The sequence below is a fragment of the Crocodylus porosus genome, unplaced genomic scaffold (assembly GCF_001723895.1).
Source record: "Crocodylus porosus isolate Cpor-Errol unplaced genomic scaffold, CroPor_comp1, whole genome shotgun sequence".
Taxonomy (NCBI): Eukaryota; Metazoa; Chordata; order Crocodylia; family Crocodylidae; genus Crocodylus; species Crocodylus porosus.
Genome location: NW_017728909.1, coordinates 25,501,189 through 25,520,629, shown reverse-complemented (window position 1 = coordinate 25,520,629; position 19,441 = coordinate 25,501,189). Strand labels below are relative to the sequence as shown.

The 19,441-nt window shown below is 43.9% G+C and overlaps 1 protein-coding gene across 2 annotated transcripts in view; it reads left to right on the top strand.

Annotated features, from left to right (window-relative positions):
• Window positions 1-19,441, top strand: part of RANBP3L (RAN binding protein 3 like) — a 69,078-nt gene that overhangs the window by 40,391 nt on the left and 9,246 nt on the right. For both annotated transcript variants that reach the window (XM_019531965.1, XM_019531964.1), the window contains exons 2-10: window positions 3,013-3,071; window positions 3,347-3,386; window positions 4,464-4,541; window positions 6,530-6,601; window positions 7,682-7,753; window positions 8,360-8,505; window positions 8,896-8,999; window positions 13,445-13,529; window positions 18,049-18,151. In XM_019531965.1, the coding sequence (XP_019387510.1) occupies window positions 3,013-3,071; window positions 3,347-3,386; window positions 4,464-4,541; window positions 6,530-6,601; window positions 7,682-7,753; window positions 8,360-8,505; window positions 8,896-8,999; window positions 13,445-13,529; window positions 18,049-18,151 (759 nt within the window). The remainder of the gene's footprint in view (window positions 1-3,012; window positions 3,072-3,346; window positions 3,387-4,463; window positions 4,542-6,529; window positions 6,602-7,681; window positions 7,754-8,359; window positions 8,506-8,895; window positions 9,000-13,444; window positions 13,530-18,048; window positions 18,152-19,441) is intronic.

The window sequence follows — 19,441 nt, the reverse complement described above, 5'->3', positions numbered from 1 at the left end:
GTGGGGAATAGCTTGATATTCTAAGTTGATTTTATGGAGAGTCACAGTTGTAAAAATTGCATGTTTTGAGGATGCCACATTTTTATATGACAATTGGCAAAATAGCAGGGGTAAAATGCAGATTGGTCCCTGAAGTGCCTGATACCTTAGACTTTGACAAGCTTAAACCTGGGCACCAGGGCTACAGGAGATTAATTCAGAGCAATAGTGTCAAATACCTGTGCATGTATCCAGTCAGTAGGGAAAGTTAGGAGCAGCCTAAAGGCAACCCATAGAACCCCACATGCTGAGCGTGGAGCCATCTAGAACTAACGAATAAGAGATGTCGAGCACATACTTGTGTCTGAACTCCTGCCCCTCTCTACGTGCCTCCACGTACTCAAATATCCAGAGCCTGGGGTCCTCTTCAGCACCTGACAAAGGAGAGGGGGATATGCTTACTTACCTTTTACATATACCCTAGTGGTTAGAGCACTTCTCCAGGAAAACATTGATCCCATTTCTAGGCCCTTTTCAATTCGAAAGGATTCAAATCTGCATCTCCCATCTTCCAACTAAAGTTCTGTAGTTACCAAGTTATACAGTAGTCTAGCTTGGGGCACCCCTGAGCTCTCCTGTTGAAGTCTGGTTGTATACTCAAGAATCAAAGAGTCATGGGGCCTGAAGGAGAACAAGTAAGAAGAAGCCTGACTCTGTAGCCTAGTGGTTCGCACTCACCTGGGTAGGGGGACTCCTGGTTCTGCTCCCCAGATTATCTCTATTTTTGTCCCTTGACTGTTTAATCCAATTTGATGTAATGTAAAATGCAAAAATCTTGCTGACCCAAGTGAGAGCATCTTCTCTTTTTATATGCTAACAGTCAAATTAGTCTACTTTGATTTTGGGGCAGGGCTTTTTTCTATGGGTTTCTTTGAGAAGTGCTTAGCATACCTGGAGTCACTGTACCTCCCAATAAATAATTTTAGAAAATTTTACTTTTAATATTTTAAAATAGGGATTGGGGTAGAATTAGGAATGGGTTTGAGGGAGGAATTTGAAAGACAATGCTTGGGATACATACAGGGATGGTTTTCTCAGAGTAAGGGGTAGCCTAAAAAGGGATAAAAGTTAAAAGGATGGACAAAGTCTGGAGAAGACTGAGAGCCTGGGCTTCAACTACCTGAAGCATGGTGGCAGAGAGGATGGAGCCTGGCAGTTCTCAGTGGTGGCAGAGGACAGAATAAGAAGCAATGGTCTCAAGTTGCAGCAAGTGAAGTTTTGGTTAGATATTAGGAAAAACTTAATCACAAGGAAGGTAGCAAAGGAGTGGAACAGGTTACCCAGAGAGATTGTGGAGTCTCCATCCCTGGAGGTTTTTACAAGCTGGGTTGACAGAGCCTTGGCTGGGATGATCTAGTTGGGGCTGGTCCTGCTTAGAGCAGGGGGTTGGACTAGATGACCTCCTAAGGTCCCTTCCAACCCTAATTTTCTATGATCCTATGATCCTGCCCAGCCTGAGCTAGGAGAGGAACAACGGCTTAGCCAGAGCTCCATAGTGAGATCCCAGATTATGGGGGTAACGTAGGAGAAAGACCTTACTTTCACCTTTGGCTTTCTCAGCCCAGCTCTCCTCCTGATGCCTGCAAAGCACCAAATATTGCCAACAGCCCAAAGGTGACACATGGGTCAGATAGCAATCTCCCAGAAAGACAAAAGAAACACATCAGATGATAAACTGAGTGAAATGGTTAGGCAATAATTTGAAAAATGACTGGAATTTCCCACAGAAAGGCACCCCTCTGCAGCAAGGAGTTGAGCTAAGTGTGCCTGCTGGCTGAGAGGCATATAGGACTACTGGGGACTTGCTGGGATGGGGGACTCCCTGTCCAGCTGTCAATGGTGGACAGATCTGGATCTCTCCTCAACCAGACTGAAAACTGTAACTGGCATAAGGACCACAGCATGAAGGAATTCTTAAATATTTAATTGAAACTTGGAACTGGTTCAGAATGATGAATGGTATAGAATGAGAAATATGTTGTGAGAAGAGCTCCCAGATCCGGAGATACTCAGGCAGGAAGAAGTGTGGGTTGACCAAAGTGATAGCAATATATTTTTTTATGCATTTTAATGCTGATTGAGGTGAGAGGCTTTTTAGATAAGTGTTTAGTTACTGTAGTAATGGGGACACTGAATACATTTAATAAAGAAACTAATATTTATCCCCAGATTAATATCTGTTTAATCTATCTAGAAAGTCTATTGAAATCAAGTGGAAGTTCCAGCATGCTTGGAGTATAGACTCAAACCCAGAGTTTGTAAAGTATTTGGGGATCTTCTTGGGTGAAAGATGTTAATTTTGAACAGCAGGTAGATGAGGCTGAACTCTGCAGGTAAAACTCGATTGGATTTAATGAGAGTTTTACTTGAGTTAGCACAGCTGAATCTCACTTCTGATTTTTAGCAAAAGATAAAAGCACTATACTTCATAATACCAGGTCATTTAGGAAGTGTCTTAAAGTAAAAAGTATGATTCATGACTGGACTCTGTGGAGACCTATTCCTGACTCTGTCACTGTGCTGCTAGGTGGCTTTAGGCAATCACTTCACCTGGCACTGGTGATGTGTAGGGGGTGCACATGCACCCCCTGAGATTGGCTGTGCATCCCCTGGAAGCACCAGCTGTGAAAGCAGAAGTGCTGGCGGAAGTGCACTTCCAGTTCTGCCTGTTTCTCCACTGGTGATTACCCATTGGGGGACCCTGCTCCCAGTTGGCAATTGGCTGCTGGCGGACCCTGGACAACAATCAGCTGCTGGGAGACACTCCTCCCCCCCCGTCGGCGATCTGGTGCCCCCCCAAGACTTGGGAGGCAGCAGTCACCCATGTCACCTGGCCTAGGCCTCAGTCCCCCCCATCAATAAAATGGGGGCATATTCCTGATGCCCTTCTCAAGGCACTTTGAAATCTTTTCAAGAAAAGCCCTACTTGAGAGCTAGGCATTATTCTGAAAACAGACCTCTCTACTTTTCCAGAGAAATCAGTTATTGCTCAGCCGATATTTGTGTTTGAAAAGAAAGACCGACCTTGCAAGGTAAGAATTTCAGCTTTTCCCTTTGCATGGGCCATAAAGAAGCCTGAAAATCAGGCAAGGCAGGCCTTGGTCCTGCAGCCCGTACCTGGACAATGCTTCTAGGGAAACCAATGGGACTCTTGTTCAAGTGAGCTACAGAGGGACTGGGAATGAAAAGTAATGGAGATCAGAACCAAAATTTTGGAAAAATATACTTGGTTGCTGTATGTTGTGCCTGATGTATGAATTTGCAGAGATCCTCATCTCATTTACACTTTTTTCTCTTTTTCTTTCAGAGGCCTGCAGAAGACCCAATTTGCACAGCTGAAAATGATAGTAATTGCCTCATTAAACCTGAATAAACTTGCTATAAACATGTAGTATGATACTGGAACATTTTAACTGCATTCGTTCCATGCATAAATAGTTTTTAGAATGTTATAACATAAAACGTCTGTTACCAAGCATAAATACAGTGAGGCACTGAACCATCAGGTTTACCCTATTCTTTTTCTTCCTAGTCTCCCAAAATCCAAATTTCAAATGCCCCAGAGAGTAGGCAAGTGAACTAATGGCTGTTGAATGCCCTCACCTTTTTTTTTTTAAGTACTTGTGATAATGTGACCCCAGGCACTGAAAGACACTATGGACAGAGTCCTACTTCAGCCATCTGTTCACAAGCAGCTGAGGCCCGTGCCACCTGCTGCTTACTGATCCAAAGCCTACTGAAGTCACTGAAAGTAAAGTGGACCTTAACGGGCTTTAAATCATGGCCCCTTTCCATGAATGGATTCTGCTTTAATCCTCCCCTGCAAATCATTCTGGGTGTATTTACATGTGCACATTAACCAAAATTACTGTGCAGTACGGATGTGTATCTATATGTGCACGCCTGTACTGCACAGTAAATATGGCAACTTACATCAGCTTGAGCGTAAAGTTGATACCTGCATCATGAGGGTATCAGATTTATGCCCCATTAGTTATTGCGCAGTAATGCATGTGTAGATGCCTTACAGCACAGTAACACTGTGTGTGGACTGACTTGAGACTAGCGAGATCCACTAACCTCTTTAACAGAGGTACAATAGTAGAATGTTTATGAAGTTCAGTCAGGACAGATTTCCTGGAATTATTCATCCAGAGCAAATGAGGGCAGGTTTCATACGTCTGTTAAAGTTAGTCCCAAGTCAGTCCACACACAGCATTAATGCACTTTAAAGCCTGCACATGTACACGCTGGCCTATTCCCAGTAAGTTACTGCATAGTAAATTTAAGCCAGCATAAATGCATGTATAGGCATGCCCTCTGAGTATTACCGTTGTCTGGGTTTAATACTTTACTGCAATATTTTACTGAAATCTGTTGCAAAATTGAGTTTTATAGTGCACAATATGTTACTTTTCTCATAGATTTCATCAGTTATACCAAGAAACGGGCAAGATCATCATCTTTTACTTTCCGAACATCTGACTTGCAGTATGGCCCAGGTACAGCATTTCCCTCAATTCATGGTTTAATGCATGAAATTGTGTTGTCTAGCATGATAAGCAAGAAGCAAAGACTTTTTTCCTTTTGTTCATATTCATTTTTTATTTAGAATAATTTCAAGTCAGAAAAACATGTACACTTCAAAATTGACCAGCCAGTAATTCTCAAAAGAAGTTTTAAACTTTTCTAAGTATAAATAAAACCTTAAATTAGCAGAGGGTCACAATCTTACGTATCTGAGCTACTACCACATGAAATAGTGGAATATTTAGGTAGTTCAGTCGGGACAGTTTTCCTGGAATTCTTCACCCAGAGCAAATGAAGGAAAGTTTTGTACTTCTGTTGAAGAAGTTGCTGGTTCACTGCTGTATAGCCTTGTGAGTCCCAGAGAATTAAGAAGCCATGATGACAATCCTCCTCCACCCCCTTATCAAGTCACCTGGAAACCCTTTTAGGGGAGCTGGAATTATTGCCCCAATATAGAGGAAAGGCCTATACAAATCACTGTCAGCTACTTTGTACTAAGCATAAGGCAACATAGAACATGCAGTTTTAGTCTTAGCAGTTGCAGAATGATGGCTGAGTACATATGTGGGAGGATGATGATGAAATGATACTGACTCCAGAACTGTTTGGATGCCAATAGTCAGGACACTGTATGTGTGAGAGGAGCCTCTTACACCCAGCACAACATCTGTGAAACTAGAGGCAAGTATTTTCATATGGAGAAAACTGAAGAACTCCTTAAATGAGTCACTTGTATGGCAACTGCCCACATAAGTGTAACCCTTCTGCCAGGCACTGGTTGGCAGCAACAAGGGCTGGATTCAATTTTGGGGTCTAAATATACTTTGCCTTGGCTCAAGTCCCAACCCAGATCACCTGGGAACCACTAAATTACTAGGGTGCCTCACATAAACAAAAAACCTGTCCTTGCAAGCAGTGTAAACGGAGGATACATTTATTACAGAAAACAAAGGCAAGGAAAACAAAGAAATAATTTCTACTTTAAATCATGTAGTGACTGTAACAATGGGAGTAGATGCTCTTCCCAAAATTCAGGCCTTAATGTCAGTGACTCGTACTCATGCAGCCTTTATAATCATTTCATACAGCCTTTATAATATCTTATATTTACTTTTATTTAGTGGGACATCAAATAATGTTTCTTTGATCTATCCTAAAAATCACATTTAGATTGTATATCTATATATATACACTTTATGTTCTTTGAATTGCTTCATACATCAAGGGCTGAGTGGTACTGTTAGAATCTGCCAGTATGGGTGCCTGTAGATGTGTGGGGAGGCTACTCTGATGCGCTTTAATTACAGCACATCAGAGCAGACTTGTTAATTAGCATGTTCTGGCATCCTCCAAGTCTCATGTATCTGCATCCCTGCACTTCAAAATGCTGGTAGGGGCACTTTAACTAAAGCTTGTCAAATGAGCTTTAGTTAAAGCACCCCGCCACCATTTTGAAGCACAGGGATGTTGATACACGAGACGCTGTGGGTGTCTTAATTAGAGCAGCTCTTGGAGCTCTAGTTAAAGTGCCCTCTTCCCCACCCCTGGAGCACATGTGAAAACACCCTATGTGTCTTAGAACCTGCAGTAACAAAGGTGGGAAATTAAGAAAAAAACCCAAACAGTTGAGTACAGAAACATCTGTGTCACATAATGCACCAACAACAAGCACGCAGCAGTATAGAGCAGCTGCTAGTATTTTAATCACTGTGTTGTGCAGTTTGGCTTGGAAAAGACATAGGTGATGGTATGTTTAAGCTCTGTCAGCTCCTTCTGTATATGGAGCTGCACATGCAATATGTGGGAATTCAAAGTCTACATGACAAGGCCTTAGCGGTTAGGTGATAACAGTTATATGCTGCTACCCAAGAGGTATCCATGACACATACATTTTGCTAGCATGCAAAACTCATATTTAGTGCTTTGAACAGATGGTAATTTTAATGCCTTATATTTTCAGATAATCTCTCTCAGAAAAGAGTAAGATCATCTTCCTTTACCATCCTTCCTACCTTTCCCCCATCACAGCCAGGTAATTAAGAAATGTGTAGCAAATATTCATGTAAAAAACCAGAATCATTAAATGTATAGAACAGCTGTTTCTGTGGAACAAATCTAAACAGGGTTGGACCAGGTTGGCATGTAAATAAGGCAAAAGAAAATTCTTGAAGTGTTTGCCATTCAGTAGGTGACATTGCTTTCTCAGTTAGTATTGCACTGATGCCCCTTTGCACTAGGGAATGCTGTGCTGCCAGGAGAGCAGTCTAGGGATGAGACATAAGCAGACTATACTGAGAAAATGCAGAAAAGAGCTAAAGAAATGGGGCCGGTTCAATTCTATCTGATATGTAGACTTAAGCACCTCATGTGCAGTCCTTTTCCACCTTTGCTCATGTCCCTCCTATTCCTTACTGCATTCTGTAACATAGTCGTTTTAAGACTCATGACAGCATTTTACAAAGGTAGATGCAGTAACTTTTTCAGGGATTTAAAGAAGTGATTAAGTGCCCAAGGCCACTTAGATGTCCTTATAGATACAATAACATCTGACCCAAAATATGAACTGGGTTTGTCTGGACGAAAACAAGGGTCGTTCATACAACAATGCTATCTTCTCTTCTGGGACACCCATTCACCTGAGTCTAGCTCTGACCATTTGCCCATTTACAAATATGGAAAAGGGCAAGTGGTTACAAGTTCTATCACTTGTCTGTCCCCGACACCCTGGAGTCATGATACCAGTGCTGAGAATCCAGGGACTCAAGGAATTGTGGGCTAGAGTTTTTTAAGTAATCTAGTGAGGGGGCAAAGTTGCTATAGCAACAAACCAGCATCTTCTTGAAAAGGAAATGAAATGTCCATATATATGGACTATCTGTCATGCATTTTATCAGACACTTTTGATGAGACAAGGTAGCCATTCCTTTTGAACATGTTTGGGTTGCACTTGGAAGCTTTCTAAAATCAATAGCAGAAATACCAGCATACAGGGATGCTGTGAGCATAGACTGTAAGGATAAAGTGTTCATGACCTGCTCAGACACTACAGTGATGAGGGCTACAGAAATACACATAATAATTTAAGCCTTTTGAATAAACACTTCTTTTGCAGTAAAGAAGAATAATATATTCATGACCTCAGCTCTTCTCCGAAGAAGTAGTGACATCACAAGTACAAAAGAAGGTAATTATTGTCATCATAGCAGTACATATCAGATGTTAATCCAGAGCTGCACACTCCAGAAGTGCAGAACAGCAGTCTTTGTTCAAAGCTGCTTACAGTCTAAGGCTGAAGTTCATCCTTGTATATAGCTCCTGTGCAACAGAATCATTTAGACCAACATAAGCCTTACTAGAGGACCAAAGAAACCTATGTTCTGGGCCTCCATTTAGGAGTGAATGTGACCATGAGTATACACATTTCTGATACATCATATAATAGGGAGTGAGCCCTGCTTCCACTAAACGCGATGTGAAACTCCAATTAAGTAAGTGCAGGATTAAGCTTCATATAGCCAGAAGATGAATGTGTTGCAGAGTTGTACAAAATTGTTTTAATGTATATTACACCACTTTCTAGATTTGGAAGATTAGTGTTGATTGGTTCCATGACTGGTGTGTTAGTAGGGTTTTAAAATACCAAAGGGTAGTATGTATAAATAATATGGGTAAATTCAGTTAATTTAAAATATCAAAACACACACATTTTGAGTCGCCAAAGACAAGAATGTATACTTTAAATGTGAAGTAAAAGGTTGTGTATATGGTAACTTATTTTCTCTTTTGCTAGGATCTTTGTCACACTGTCCGCTGTGGAATGTCATCAGACCTGCCATTTTACAGCCACCGCCAGTGCAATTATACGAGGAAAGAAAGCAGACCTGTATTGAACATATACCACTATTTCCAAAGGCTGAAAAGAAAGAAACTATTCAGGTAAAAATGAATTGTTATGTCAAATGTCTGTGACTGTTTTCCCATGTGACTGAAGTGTAATAATGTTTAATTGAAATTACTTGTTTTGTGGGGGGTTCCAAAACATTCAGGATAGGACTAATTTAAATCAGTGGGTATTACATAAATGATTTTAGTGGGAAAAGTTGTATCAACATTGAGTGTTTTTGAAAATCCAGCCTCGCTTAAATGGGATAAAAGTGAAGATATTTTCAACTTGTAGTTCCATCAGAATACATATGTTCTAGTATATATCTTACTCTTGTAAGCAATGCTTACTCATCTAAGTATGGCTTTGAAGGCCCTATATTTCTGGTAAAACTGTTTATTTTTTCTGTAACATATCCAATTAATAATATTACTTGTTTTCAGTTATCTGAAGAGTGCTCACCTTTCCCAACTGAGAACATTATGAGTTCCAGAACAGCAGAGAGACCATGTGTCATCATGAACCTTTCAAGCCCTAAAACAATAGGGTAAGTTAGTCAAGGAGTATGTCTGCAGTGTTAGGTGTCCATGTACTTTGTGCATTCTTCATGCTCAGGGTAGGCAAAATGACCTTCCTTTCTCTACATTGGCTGCATCTACATGTGCACTTTCTGCGCTGGAGTTTATTGGAAGCATGTTCAAATTGTGCACCCTTAAGCAATAAACTCCAGCGCAATAAGTGCACCTGGAGACAGACCCAATGTAGAGAAGTTGTATCAATAAGCACTGAGTGGACATTGGTAGCCAGGGCTTAGCATGTGTCTAACTAAACAAACAGCATGTCTACCTGTGATGTTTACTGTGGAATAGACTAAGTAGCTCCACAGCAAATGTCTTGGTGTCTACAGGTGCAGAGCTATTAGGTTAGAGTAAACTTATAAACTTGTAAATACAAGTACTATCCTGATGCAGCATTTTTAACTTCACAGCAGCACATGTGTAGATGCTGATGAAGCTGGCTGGGGCACAAGGGTGCTTCATCATGGTGGCTGCTTGCCAGCTAGACCCATACTAGACCATGCTTGTGCCCCAGTGAGCCCCTCTGCAGCATGTTGAGCTGGGCAGGAATATCCCCAGGTGGCAGGCTGATCCCCAGGCCTCTTGCCCTCTGCCAGGTGGGGGTATTCTGACCCAGCTCAACGTGGAGATTTTCGGGGCTCCCTGAGAGGAACTTCTCCCAAGCTGCTGATGCTCCATTGTGCAACTGAAGATGCACATGGTAGTACAGAAGTGGGTTGCTATTGATGTCTAGAAACCAGTTGTCCAAGACTGCTACCAGTCTGCAGATAACCAGCTTGGCAAGCCAATGGTCAGTAGTAGTGAACCTTTGTGATGCCATTATGAAAGTTGTTTACCTGGGCTTGGGACAGAAATTATACATAAACCAGTATAAGTGATCAGAAACCAGTTCAAATCCGTAACACAACAGAAGTTCAGTACATATAAACTGCTTTCAAAATGGCAGATAAACCTGGATAGATGTAGTATCAGACTTAACTGATTTAAGTTAAATTAGTTTATTGAACTTTTGTCCCAGATTCCCCTCCAGACTCAAGTTAACTTACAGTTTGCTAGCATCCCAGGATGCTTTGCACTTCACCCACAAACCTCCTCTTGCAGGGTGGGTGGACTAGTTTCCGCTCAAGCTGTCTGCTCCAGCTGAGCAGGGAGGCATGCTCTAGTGCTCCCCTTCCCCCACCCCCTACCCCACCTTCTGGCCTGGGGCACTGGAGGCGTTTAGATGCATTTCCGGAATCAGAAGTGAATGTCTGTTCTCTTGCTTATCGGTTCAATCTCTGCAGGTTAGACTAACCTGTGAAGATCAATTCAGTCTCGAGCTTTTTGACTGTATGTGTTTAGACCTAGGGATTGTCAACATTGGAAATATGCCTGAAATAAAAGTTAGCTTTCAAAACATAGGGTTTCCAAACAGCCATTGATGGCACACATGCTCATAGTCCCTGCCACCCCCATAAGCCATTGAATATGTTAACTGCAGGGGTTACTATTTCATCTGCAGAAGTTAATGGACCTCAATCGAGGGTTTGTGCATACAGGTGTGGGAAGCACTAGCATGTGCACAGCACCAGTACTCTGAGGAGTTCTGGTATTTTATTTGCTTGGACTGTTAGAATTGTACTCCCTTTCATGCCAGGATCATCAATGGGGTGCAAGTTCATTGGTTATTTGAGAGACAGAGGTTGTCCTCCCATGCCATGGCTTTCCCAGGAAGCATAAGGCAACACAGAACATGCAGTTTTAGTCTTAGCAGTTGCAGAATGATGACTGAGTACATATGTGGGAGGATGATGGTGAAATGATACTGACTCCAGAACTGTTTGGATGCCAATAGTCAGGACACTGTATGTGTGAGAGGAGCCTCTTACACCCAGCACAACATCTGTGAAACTTGAGGCAAGTATTTTCATATGGAGAAAACTGAAGAACTCCTTAAATGAGTCACTTGTATGGCAACTGCCCACATAAGTGTAACCCTTCTGCCAGGCACTGGTTGGCGGCAACAAGGGCTGGATTCAATTTTGGGATCTAAATATACTTTGCCTTGGCTCAAGTCCCAACCCAGACCACCTGGGAACCACTAAATTATTAGGGTGCCTCACATAAACAAAAAACCTGTCCTTGCAAGCAGTGTAAACGGAGGATACATTTATTACAGAAAACAAAGGCAAGGAAAACAAAGAAAAACACTGAATACAATTTAAAACATTACCAACTACAAGCCATAGTTCATAGATTGCACCCTCTTGGGGAGGCTTCACCCATGCCCAAGCAGTCTGGCACTTGGGGCACACCGAAAAGACAGTTCTAGGGACTTGCATCCTTATCTGCCCTACTGCACTGAGCCCTGATCATATAACTGGGGTTCAGGCACACAGCTAGGCTGAAACACCATAGTTGTAGAAGGCTGCTGAGGGATTTAGTCATTTATCTTCACAGAAATGGTGAATGTTTAAAGTACCTTCACAGGAAAATAGCGCTGTCTTCTCAATGCTGGATAGTATGCATCAAAGGAGGCTTGCAAAGACTGAACTGGCTTTTACTGACTTTTAGCACAAGGCAAGTTTATGTTACACTTCGACTATACTAAATCTGTGGAGCGTTAAGCAGCATTAAAGTTAGAACTTGCTGTGAGTGGTCACGTGTTAAGTGTTAATACCATTTCTTGCCTGCATACCCCTGACTTGCCAGGAGGGGGCTAGTGAACAGGGGCATGGCTAGGACCCAGGACACCTGGGCTCTGTCCCTGCTCTGGGAGGTGGAAGGTGCGGAGGGAACTGGAAGCATTGCATCTTTGGTTACTGGAGGACTGCCAATTGCTCATTTATTTCCATGGATCAGACTGAAAAATGCATTTGAAAAAAATCTTTGATATGTAAAAACTTGTAAGAAATATCTGTTTCTGCAAGCGCAGATAAAAGCAATAAGGCAATACTGTGAAATGCAGTACTTGGCTTATGCGTTTTCATTTCTTTTTCCCACTTGGTAGCCATCTTGGGGTGTACTTGGTGCTGGGGTAGAGATGGAAGGAGAGCAAACTGCTGTGAAAACTCCATATATAGTGTCCACCGTTAACCAAAGCGAATCATAGCTAAGGAACCCCAAATCCTTCCTAATTCTGAATTCATTGGCTATCTATCAGGAATTTCTTTCCCCTGTATATAAAGAGGCCTCCCTTCCCTAACTGCCCCATCCTCCCCTCCAAACCCCCCCACCAAAAAAAAAAAAAAAGAATGAGGTAGCGAGAGACAGTTGTTTCCATGCTTGGAGCACCGAAAAATGCCTGATAGGCAAGAAGCCAGGGACATTATCTGACTTCTGGCTTGCTTCTTTTACCTTTCATCACAGTTGCATGAGATACATGATTCACTCTTGGTACTATGACTCAGTACTGTGACTACCCAGCCAAGAGAAAGAGGTGATAAACACCTAATAAGAAAAATATAAACTGCTATTCAGAAAGGGAGGTGCACAGAGGGGCTGGAAGACTCAGGAACTGGGAACTGTGGGAATGCTAGAGAAGGACAGTGTGTATCTCACAAGTATACTGCAACCATGCTGAAAATTGACCATACAGGGAAGCAGATATCAGCTGGGACAGGCGCAAACTCACAGAACCTGACCAGAGCCTGTGGGTTCAGGTTATAATCACCCTGGGAAATGAACTGAGGACTTTCAGTATGAATTAATAGCACAGTATGGGAAAAGAACATGAGCCTGAATGTGTTTGATGCTTTCCAGTGTAAATATATTCAAAGTTTAGCAAGTGTCTGGTTTTGTTCACCTCCTGCTTCCTTTTTATGTACCCGTGTAATGATTTGATGAAAAATGCAAAGATTAAGCAAAAGAAAGTACATGTGGTACATAGGCTGCCACATCACCCATATGCTTGTGCAGGGGAGTAAGAGGTCTCTGCATGAGTTGTGTGGACTTCCAGTCGTAGTGCACTACAAAAGCGTGCATGTCCCTCCTCCAAATCTCCAAGCAAATGGGCATGGAGCAGATGACATGGGTGAATTTACCAGAAGCACAGCTAAGCCAGCGTAAGGACGACTGTAGTTTTTTCCTAATATTACTTTTCTGGAGCAAGAAAAACACAGGAAAGAAGTGTGCTTCACAGAGGCACAATGTCTTTCTTCTTACTGTGCTCCTGGGCCTGGACACCATACACAGCTTGGAGCTGATGGCTTTACTACCGTTTGTAATCATATGAAACATTCATATTCTTCTGTGTGAACTACAGGGTATCATAATACCTTCATTTTTTTTAAAGTGAAGTTTTCCATATGGTTCCAAGTTGGCCACCGCCTTGTTTTAATGGAATGGCTGAGAAAGAAAATTCAGATAGTTAGTGTTATATTTATACATTTTACAAAGATCTCAATAATATGTTTCACTTATTTTGTTCCCCTAGAAATCATCTTGTTGAAGACAGAAGTATTTTAAACCATAGCAAATCTGATTTTGTGTTTGGAGAAAACATGGTTGAGAGAGTTTTGGTAAGGCTTATGAATATTGACATACTATAGCCCAGCCAAATCTACTTACCATCTTAAAATATCTCAGAGAATGATCATTTCTATATTCTTCTGTGCCCCTTTTAAAAATTGGGTGAGTTTGAATCCCATAAACTGTTCATTTTTGGGTGAATGTTGATTGAACAGGGGCGTCTGGGTCTTGCCTTTCTCAGCCAAGTGCCCTACCTATGAAGTTGTAGTCAGGTGCCCTCTTTCTTTCTTGGCTGAATAAATACTTAATGAAACCACACGAAGTGGAACAGCCTCTACAGGAAGTAATGAGAGTGGCTATGCACCACATAGCCTACAGGTTGGTTGTTAAGGACTTACTTGGATGGCAGATGTTGGGTTTGAATCCCTTCAGGCAGAGGAAGGAGCTGAACCTAGGTTTCCCACATTCTAGTCAATAACTGTCTAAAAAGTGGCCACCTTTTTCTCCAACTGTTATGCATAGCTTGATCCTTTGGACAAGAACTGAGACTGTCTAACGTAAGACAGTGTGACCAGCCAAGACAGGTGGAGGAAAGCCTAGTTTATGACCCTTGGTAGGTTTTATTTATATGTTAGACATCTATCTGCTCAGCACTGTCAAGTCGCAGACTTTTTTGGAAGATACGTAAGAAGCTGAAGTGCCTATTAGAGGTGTGTGAAACAGGCTGTATTCGATTTGGATTCAGATTTGGCCCAAATTGGGAACTGTGATTTGATTTGTTGATTCGGATCACAGTCCCCAATTTGATTAGGATGAATCTGAATCTGAAGATTCAGTGCTGATTCAGAGAATAGACACAGCTTTAAATGTTTTTTCTACATACCTCGAGGTACCAGGCATGGCTCATGAACACTGCGATGCTGGGGCAGATGGAGCATCCCACAGGAGTGCAGGGTGCCTCCCCATGTGCTTGGCAGCAAACCCAGAAGTGGACCAGAAGTACTTTTGGTCCACTTCTGAGTCTGCCAGGGAGTGTGCTGGGGGACCCCCATCTGGGCCCCCCTAGCTCAGTGATTGGCCGCGGGAGGACCCCGGGTCCCCCCCAACCCCAGACCCAGGAGGCACCAGTTGCTGAGCCACAGGGGTGCAGGATTCCCCGCCCTCCACTCCCTACGTGCTCCCCAGTGGACCCAGAAGTGGACCAGACATGCTTCTGGTCCACTTCTGGGTCTGTTACCAAGTGCCTGTGGGACGCTACATCTGCCCCAGCATCACAACATTCATGAGCTGCCTGGTACCTTGACTTATGCAGAAAAAACTTTTAAAGCTGTGTCCATGTCCAAATTGATGAATCTTTCCAAATCTCTCCTAGTTGACTCGGAGGGTTCCAATTCGATTCGGAGAGATTAAAGGCTCTCCTGATTCGATTCAGATTTGGAGATTCGGCTACTGAATCAGGCTAGATCTCCACTGAATCAAATCAGGGATTGAAGCTTCACACGGCCCTAGTGCCTATGTGTTTTAATGCCTCCAGGGTTAGGTAACAACTGAATCACATCTTTCAGGATTGCAGTCTGGACATAACTACCTAGGGTTACCATACATCCGGATTTTTCTGGACATGTCCTCTTTTTGGGTCTGCCCATCTCCATCTAGGTGTTTTGTTTTCTTAAATATCAACAAATGTCCAGGATTTTGCTGTGCTCAGCATCAAAGTTTTTTCTGACACTTCCTGGCTTGCCCTAGCAAGAAGCTGCTTAGGACTGGGGGAAGCGGGGGGAGGGTGACTGGAGGTAGGGGACATCACATGTATATGCATGCATAAACACACATGGCCACATGCAGCCAGGCAGGGTGGGAGCAGACCCAGTAGCTGGTTGCAGGTAAGTCTGTCGGGGCAGAGGTTGGAGGGCTAGGACTTGGGGACTGTCAGTGTGTGTGTGTGTATGTGTGTGTGTGTGTGTGTGTGGCAGGGGTGCGTGGAGGGGATGGATTTGTGAGGGATGGCAGGGGAAGCTGTCTGGGTGTCAGGGCTGCAGCAGGGTGAGGGAGGCACCTGTCCCTCCAGCACAGAAAGGGGAAAGGGGGGTCCTTTGGGGGCAGCAGAGAGCTGCGTGGCCGGCCTGGTGGCATGACAGCTGGAGCACCTGTTTGCAGGGGTGGGGCAGCTGGGAGCCACTGCAGGGCTGGGGGGAGCAGGGGGCTGCGGGTTGGGAGTGAGGGGCACCGGTAGGCTGGGGAGACAGGGGGCTGCGGGTTAGGAGTGAGGGACACTGGCAGGCCTGGGGGGCTCTGGCTTGGGAATGAGGGGCACCAGGGGGTTGGGGGACTGTAAGTCAGGAGCACAGGACAAAGGCAGTGCCAGAGGAGTATGGGTTGGGAATATCAGCAAGGATGGGGGGGTTGTAGGTTGGGAGTGGGGGACACCACTCATCCCCTCTCCTCCACTGGCCTGGATCAGGCCCACTGCTCCACCTCCCCTCCAGCACCCCAGGTCCCCACTCACTGCCCCACCTCCCCGTCCTTACTTGTGGCTGTCCATGCTGTCTGTCCCAGGGCAGCAGGCAGGGAAGGGTTAAGCTACCTGCTCCACTGCTGCTGTCTGGGTGGGCTCAGCCCCAAGAAGAGCAGTAGCCTGGCATCGGTGACTGGACAGCCAGGTTAACTTCCCTGCCTGCTCCTCTGTGACAGACAGACAGGCAGCTACAAGTAGGTGGGGGTGGGGGGGTGGTTTGGGGGAACCCTGAGGGGTAGGGACAATTGGGGAACCCCGGGGTGAAGCCTGGAATGGGAGGAGAGGGATTCTTACCTTTCAGCCCTCCAGGCCCTTGCTGGCCTGAAGTGTGACTATGCCAAACTCACACTAGCACTAACACCCATCAACATTTGTGACAGGTGTAACAAGGCCTTAGGCACCCCAGAGTGCCTGTAGATGTGCCAGGAGGCTGCTGCAACATGCTGGAATTACAGCGTGTTGGAGCAGACTTGATTAGTCATTTCATAATTTCATAGATTCATAGATGTAGGGTTGAAAGGGACCTAAGCAGATCATCAAGTCCGACCCCCACCCCACCCCCGGGCAGGAGAGAATACTGGGCTCATATGACCCCAGCTAGGTAATTGTCAAGCCTCCTCTTAAAGACCCCCAAGGTAGGAGGCAGCACAACTTCACTTGGAAGTTGGTTCCAGATCCTAGCTGCCCTGACAGTGAAATAGTGTATTTTAATATCCAGCCTGAACCTACTCTCAAACAACTTGTGGATGTTATTCCTTGTTACTCTAGGAGGTGCACGGGTGAACAGGGTCTCTCCCATTCCCCGCTGGTTCCCCCTGGTAAGTTTGTAGATGACCACCAGGTCCCCTCTCAGCCTTCTCTTGTGAAGGTTGAACAGGTTCAGGTCCCATAGCCTCTCCTCATAGGGTCTGCCCTGCTGTCCCTGGATCATGTGAGTGGCCCTCCTCTGGACCCTCTCAATGCTGGCTACAGCTCTCCTGAAGTGCGGCGCCCAGAACTGGACACAGTACTCCAACTGTGGCCTGACCAGTCGCATAGAGGGGGAGGATGACCTCCTTGGCCCTGCTTGTGATGCATCTGTGGATGCATGACAAGGTGCGGTTGGCTTTACTGACTGTGTCCTCACATCGGCCGCCCATCTTCATTTTGGAATCGATAATGACACCGATATCCCTTTCTGCTTCTGTGCTTTCGAGAAGGGAGTTCCCCAGCCTATAGGTATGCTGCTGGTTCTTATTCCCCACGTGCAGCACCCTGCACTTGTCAGTATTGAATCCCATCCTATTCTCATTTGCCCACTCCTGTAACCTGTCCAGGTCCAGCTGTATCCTGTCCCTCCCCTCTAGTGTGCCCACCTTGCCCCAGATCTTGGTGTCAAGCTTTAGGTAAAGCACCCCTTTGAGCTTTAGGTAAAGTACCCCTGCCACCATTTTGAAACGTGGGGATGCTGATACACAAGACACTCTGTGCACTTTACTTAGAGCAGCTCTCAGAACTCCCCTACCCCCAGAGCACGTGTAACAAAACCCTAAATATTTTTGTGGATTTAGTTCCCTGAATTTAAGAAGAGATTACTTCAGGGGTGGGCAAAATGCAGCCCACGGGCCGGATGTGGCCCGCCAGGCCATTCTGTGCAGCCCCTGGGGCCTCTGAGAAATTTAGAAAATGAATATTTATCTGCCCCAGCTGCCTATCATGCGGCCTTCAATGGCTTGCCAAAACTCAGTAACCAGCCCTCTGCCCAAAGTAATTGCCCGCCACTGGACTACAGCATAGGCTCAATGAACTTTATGTTTTTCATGTTCAAATTCCTACTATGGACTGATAGGATAGGAATGGTTTGCTACAATAATCCAATGTCAGCTTTTGTATATAGGTGTGAAGTTTGCCCATTGGTCTATTACATAACCACTCTAATATGTCTTATCTTCATTACATTCGTCTCTGATATTTATTATAATCCAATGCATTCTTGATCTTTCAGCTTGCTGCTGGAGTCAGGTAACATATCAACTTTACTTAAACTGTGTACCTTATTTCTTCTGTTTTTCTAGACTCCTCAGAAATGTTCCAAGCTTCATAATGAAATGGATCCAGGCAAGAAAGAAAGAACAACCACACACACAGAATCTTTTCAGACTTGTTTTCCACATACAAGTAAGCATTATTTCTTGGCAAATACAGTTAATTGTAATATTACATCCATTTCAGTGTACCATAAAAGACATCAAATTAGTGAAGTTTCAGTAGTTGTCATCATTTTCAAAGCGTACTGCTGGGAGGTGTGCCAGAAATGTAAGTAGCTGTCATAGCTTATGACATAGGACTAACACTGGACTAAATTCAGAGGGAATGATTTATTATTGGATTCATTGAGACCATTTTTCTGTTTGAGAGTCACTCACAAATAGGTCAAGTATGTGATAAATTTCTTCTTTACTTGAAAGTAGATCCTGAATGTTTTGTGAATACATTCTAAGCAAGAACTTGCTTATGAGCTTTTTGCTTCAGACCCAAGAAGAAGGGGTGGACAAGGCCTTCTTTAAACAATTGATAGAAGCTTTCAGATTGCAGGACCTGGTTTTCATGAGTTTCTTTAATTACCAGGACACCTGCTGGGAGGGAAACACAGCAGTGCAAAAGCAGTTCAGTGAATTCTTGAATTGTGTTGGGGATAACTTTTTGATACAGGTAATAGAGAGGCCAGCTAGGCGGGAAGCTCTTTTTGACTTGTTGCTCACAAACAGGAAGGAATTAGTTGAGAATGTGAGGTGGAAGGTAACTTGGGTGACCGTGAAATGATAGAGTTCAAGATCCTCAGGGAAGGAAAGAAGAAGAGCAGCAGAATAAGGATACTGGACTTCAGAAGAACAGACTTTATCAAATTTGGGGAACAGGTGGACAGGATCCCACTGGACCCAGGTCAGAGGGGAAAAGGAATGCAGGACCGCTGTAAAAGAGACCCTTTTTAATGATATAGGAGCAAGTTATCCTGATAAGATGGAAGACTGGGAAATGCAACAGGAGGCCAGTCTGACTTGACAGAAATCTCTTTAAATTCAAAAAACAATCCTACAAAAAAATAGAAACTTGGCCATCATAATAGGGAAGAGTATAAGAGCACTGCATGGACGCGCAGGGAGAAAATTAGGAAGGTCAGGACATGATTTGAGATGCAGCTGGCAAGGGACATAAAATGGATTCAACAAGGATGTTAAAAGTAAGAGGAAGATCAGAGAAACCATAGAGTCCTTACAGAATGTGGAAGGCAATCTAGTTACGGATGATGCAGAAAAGGGTGAGGTATTTAATGCCTTTTTTAACTTAATTTTTCACAAATAGGCCCAGTTACTTTCTGACCAAGGATCCTGTTTTTCTCTGTTTAAAAAGTGCAAACTCTTTGATTAACCCCCCCCAAATCTATGTTTTTCCATGATTAAAATGAAA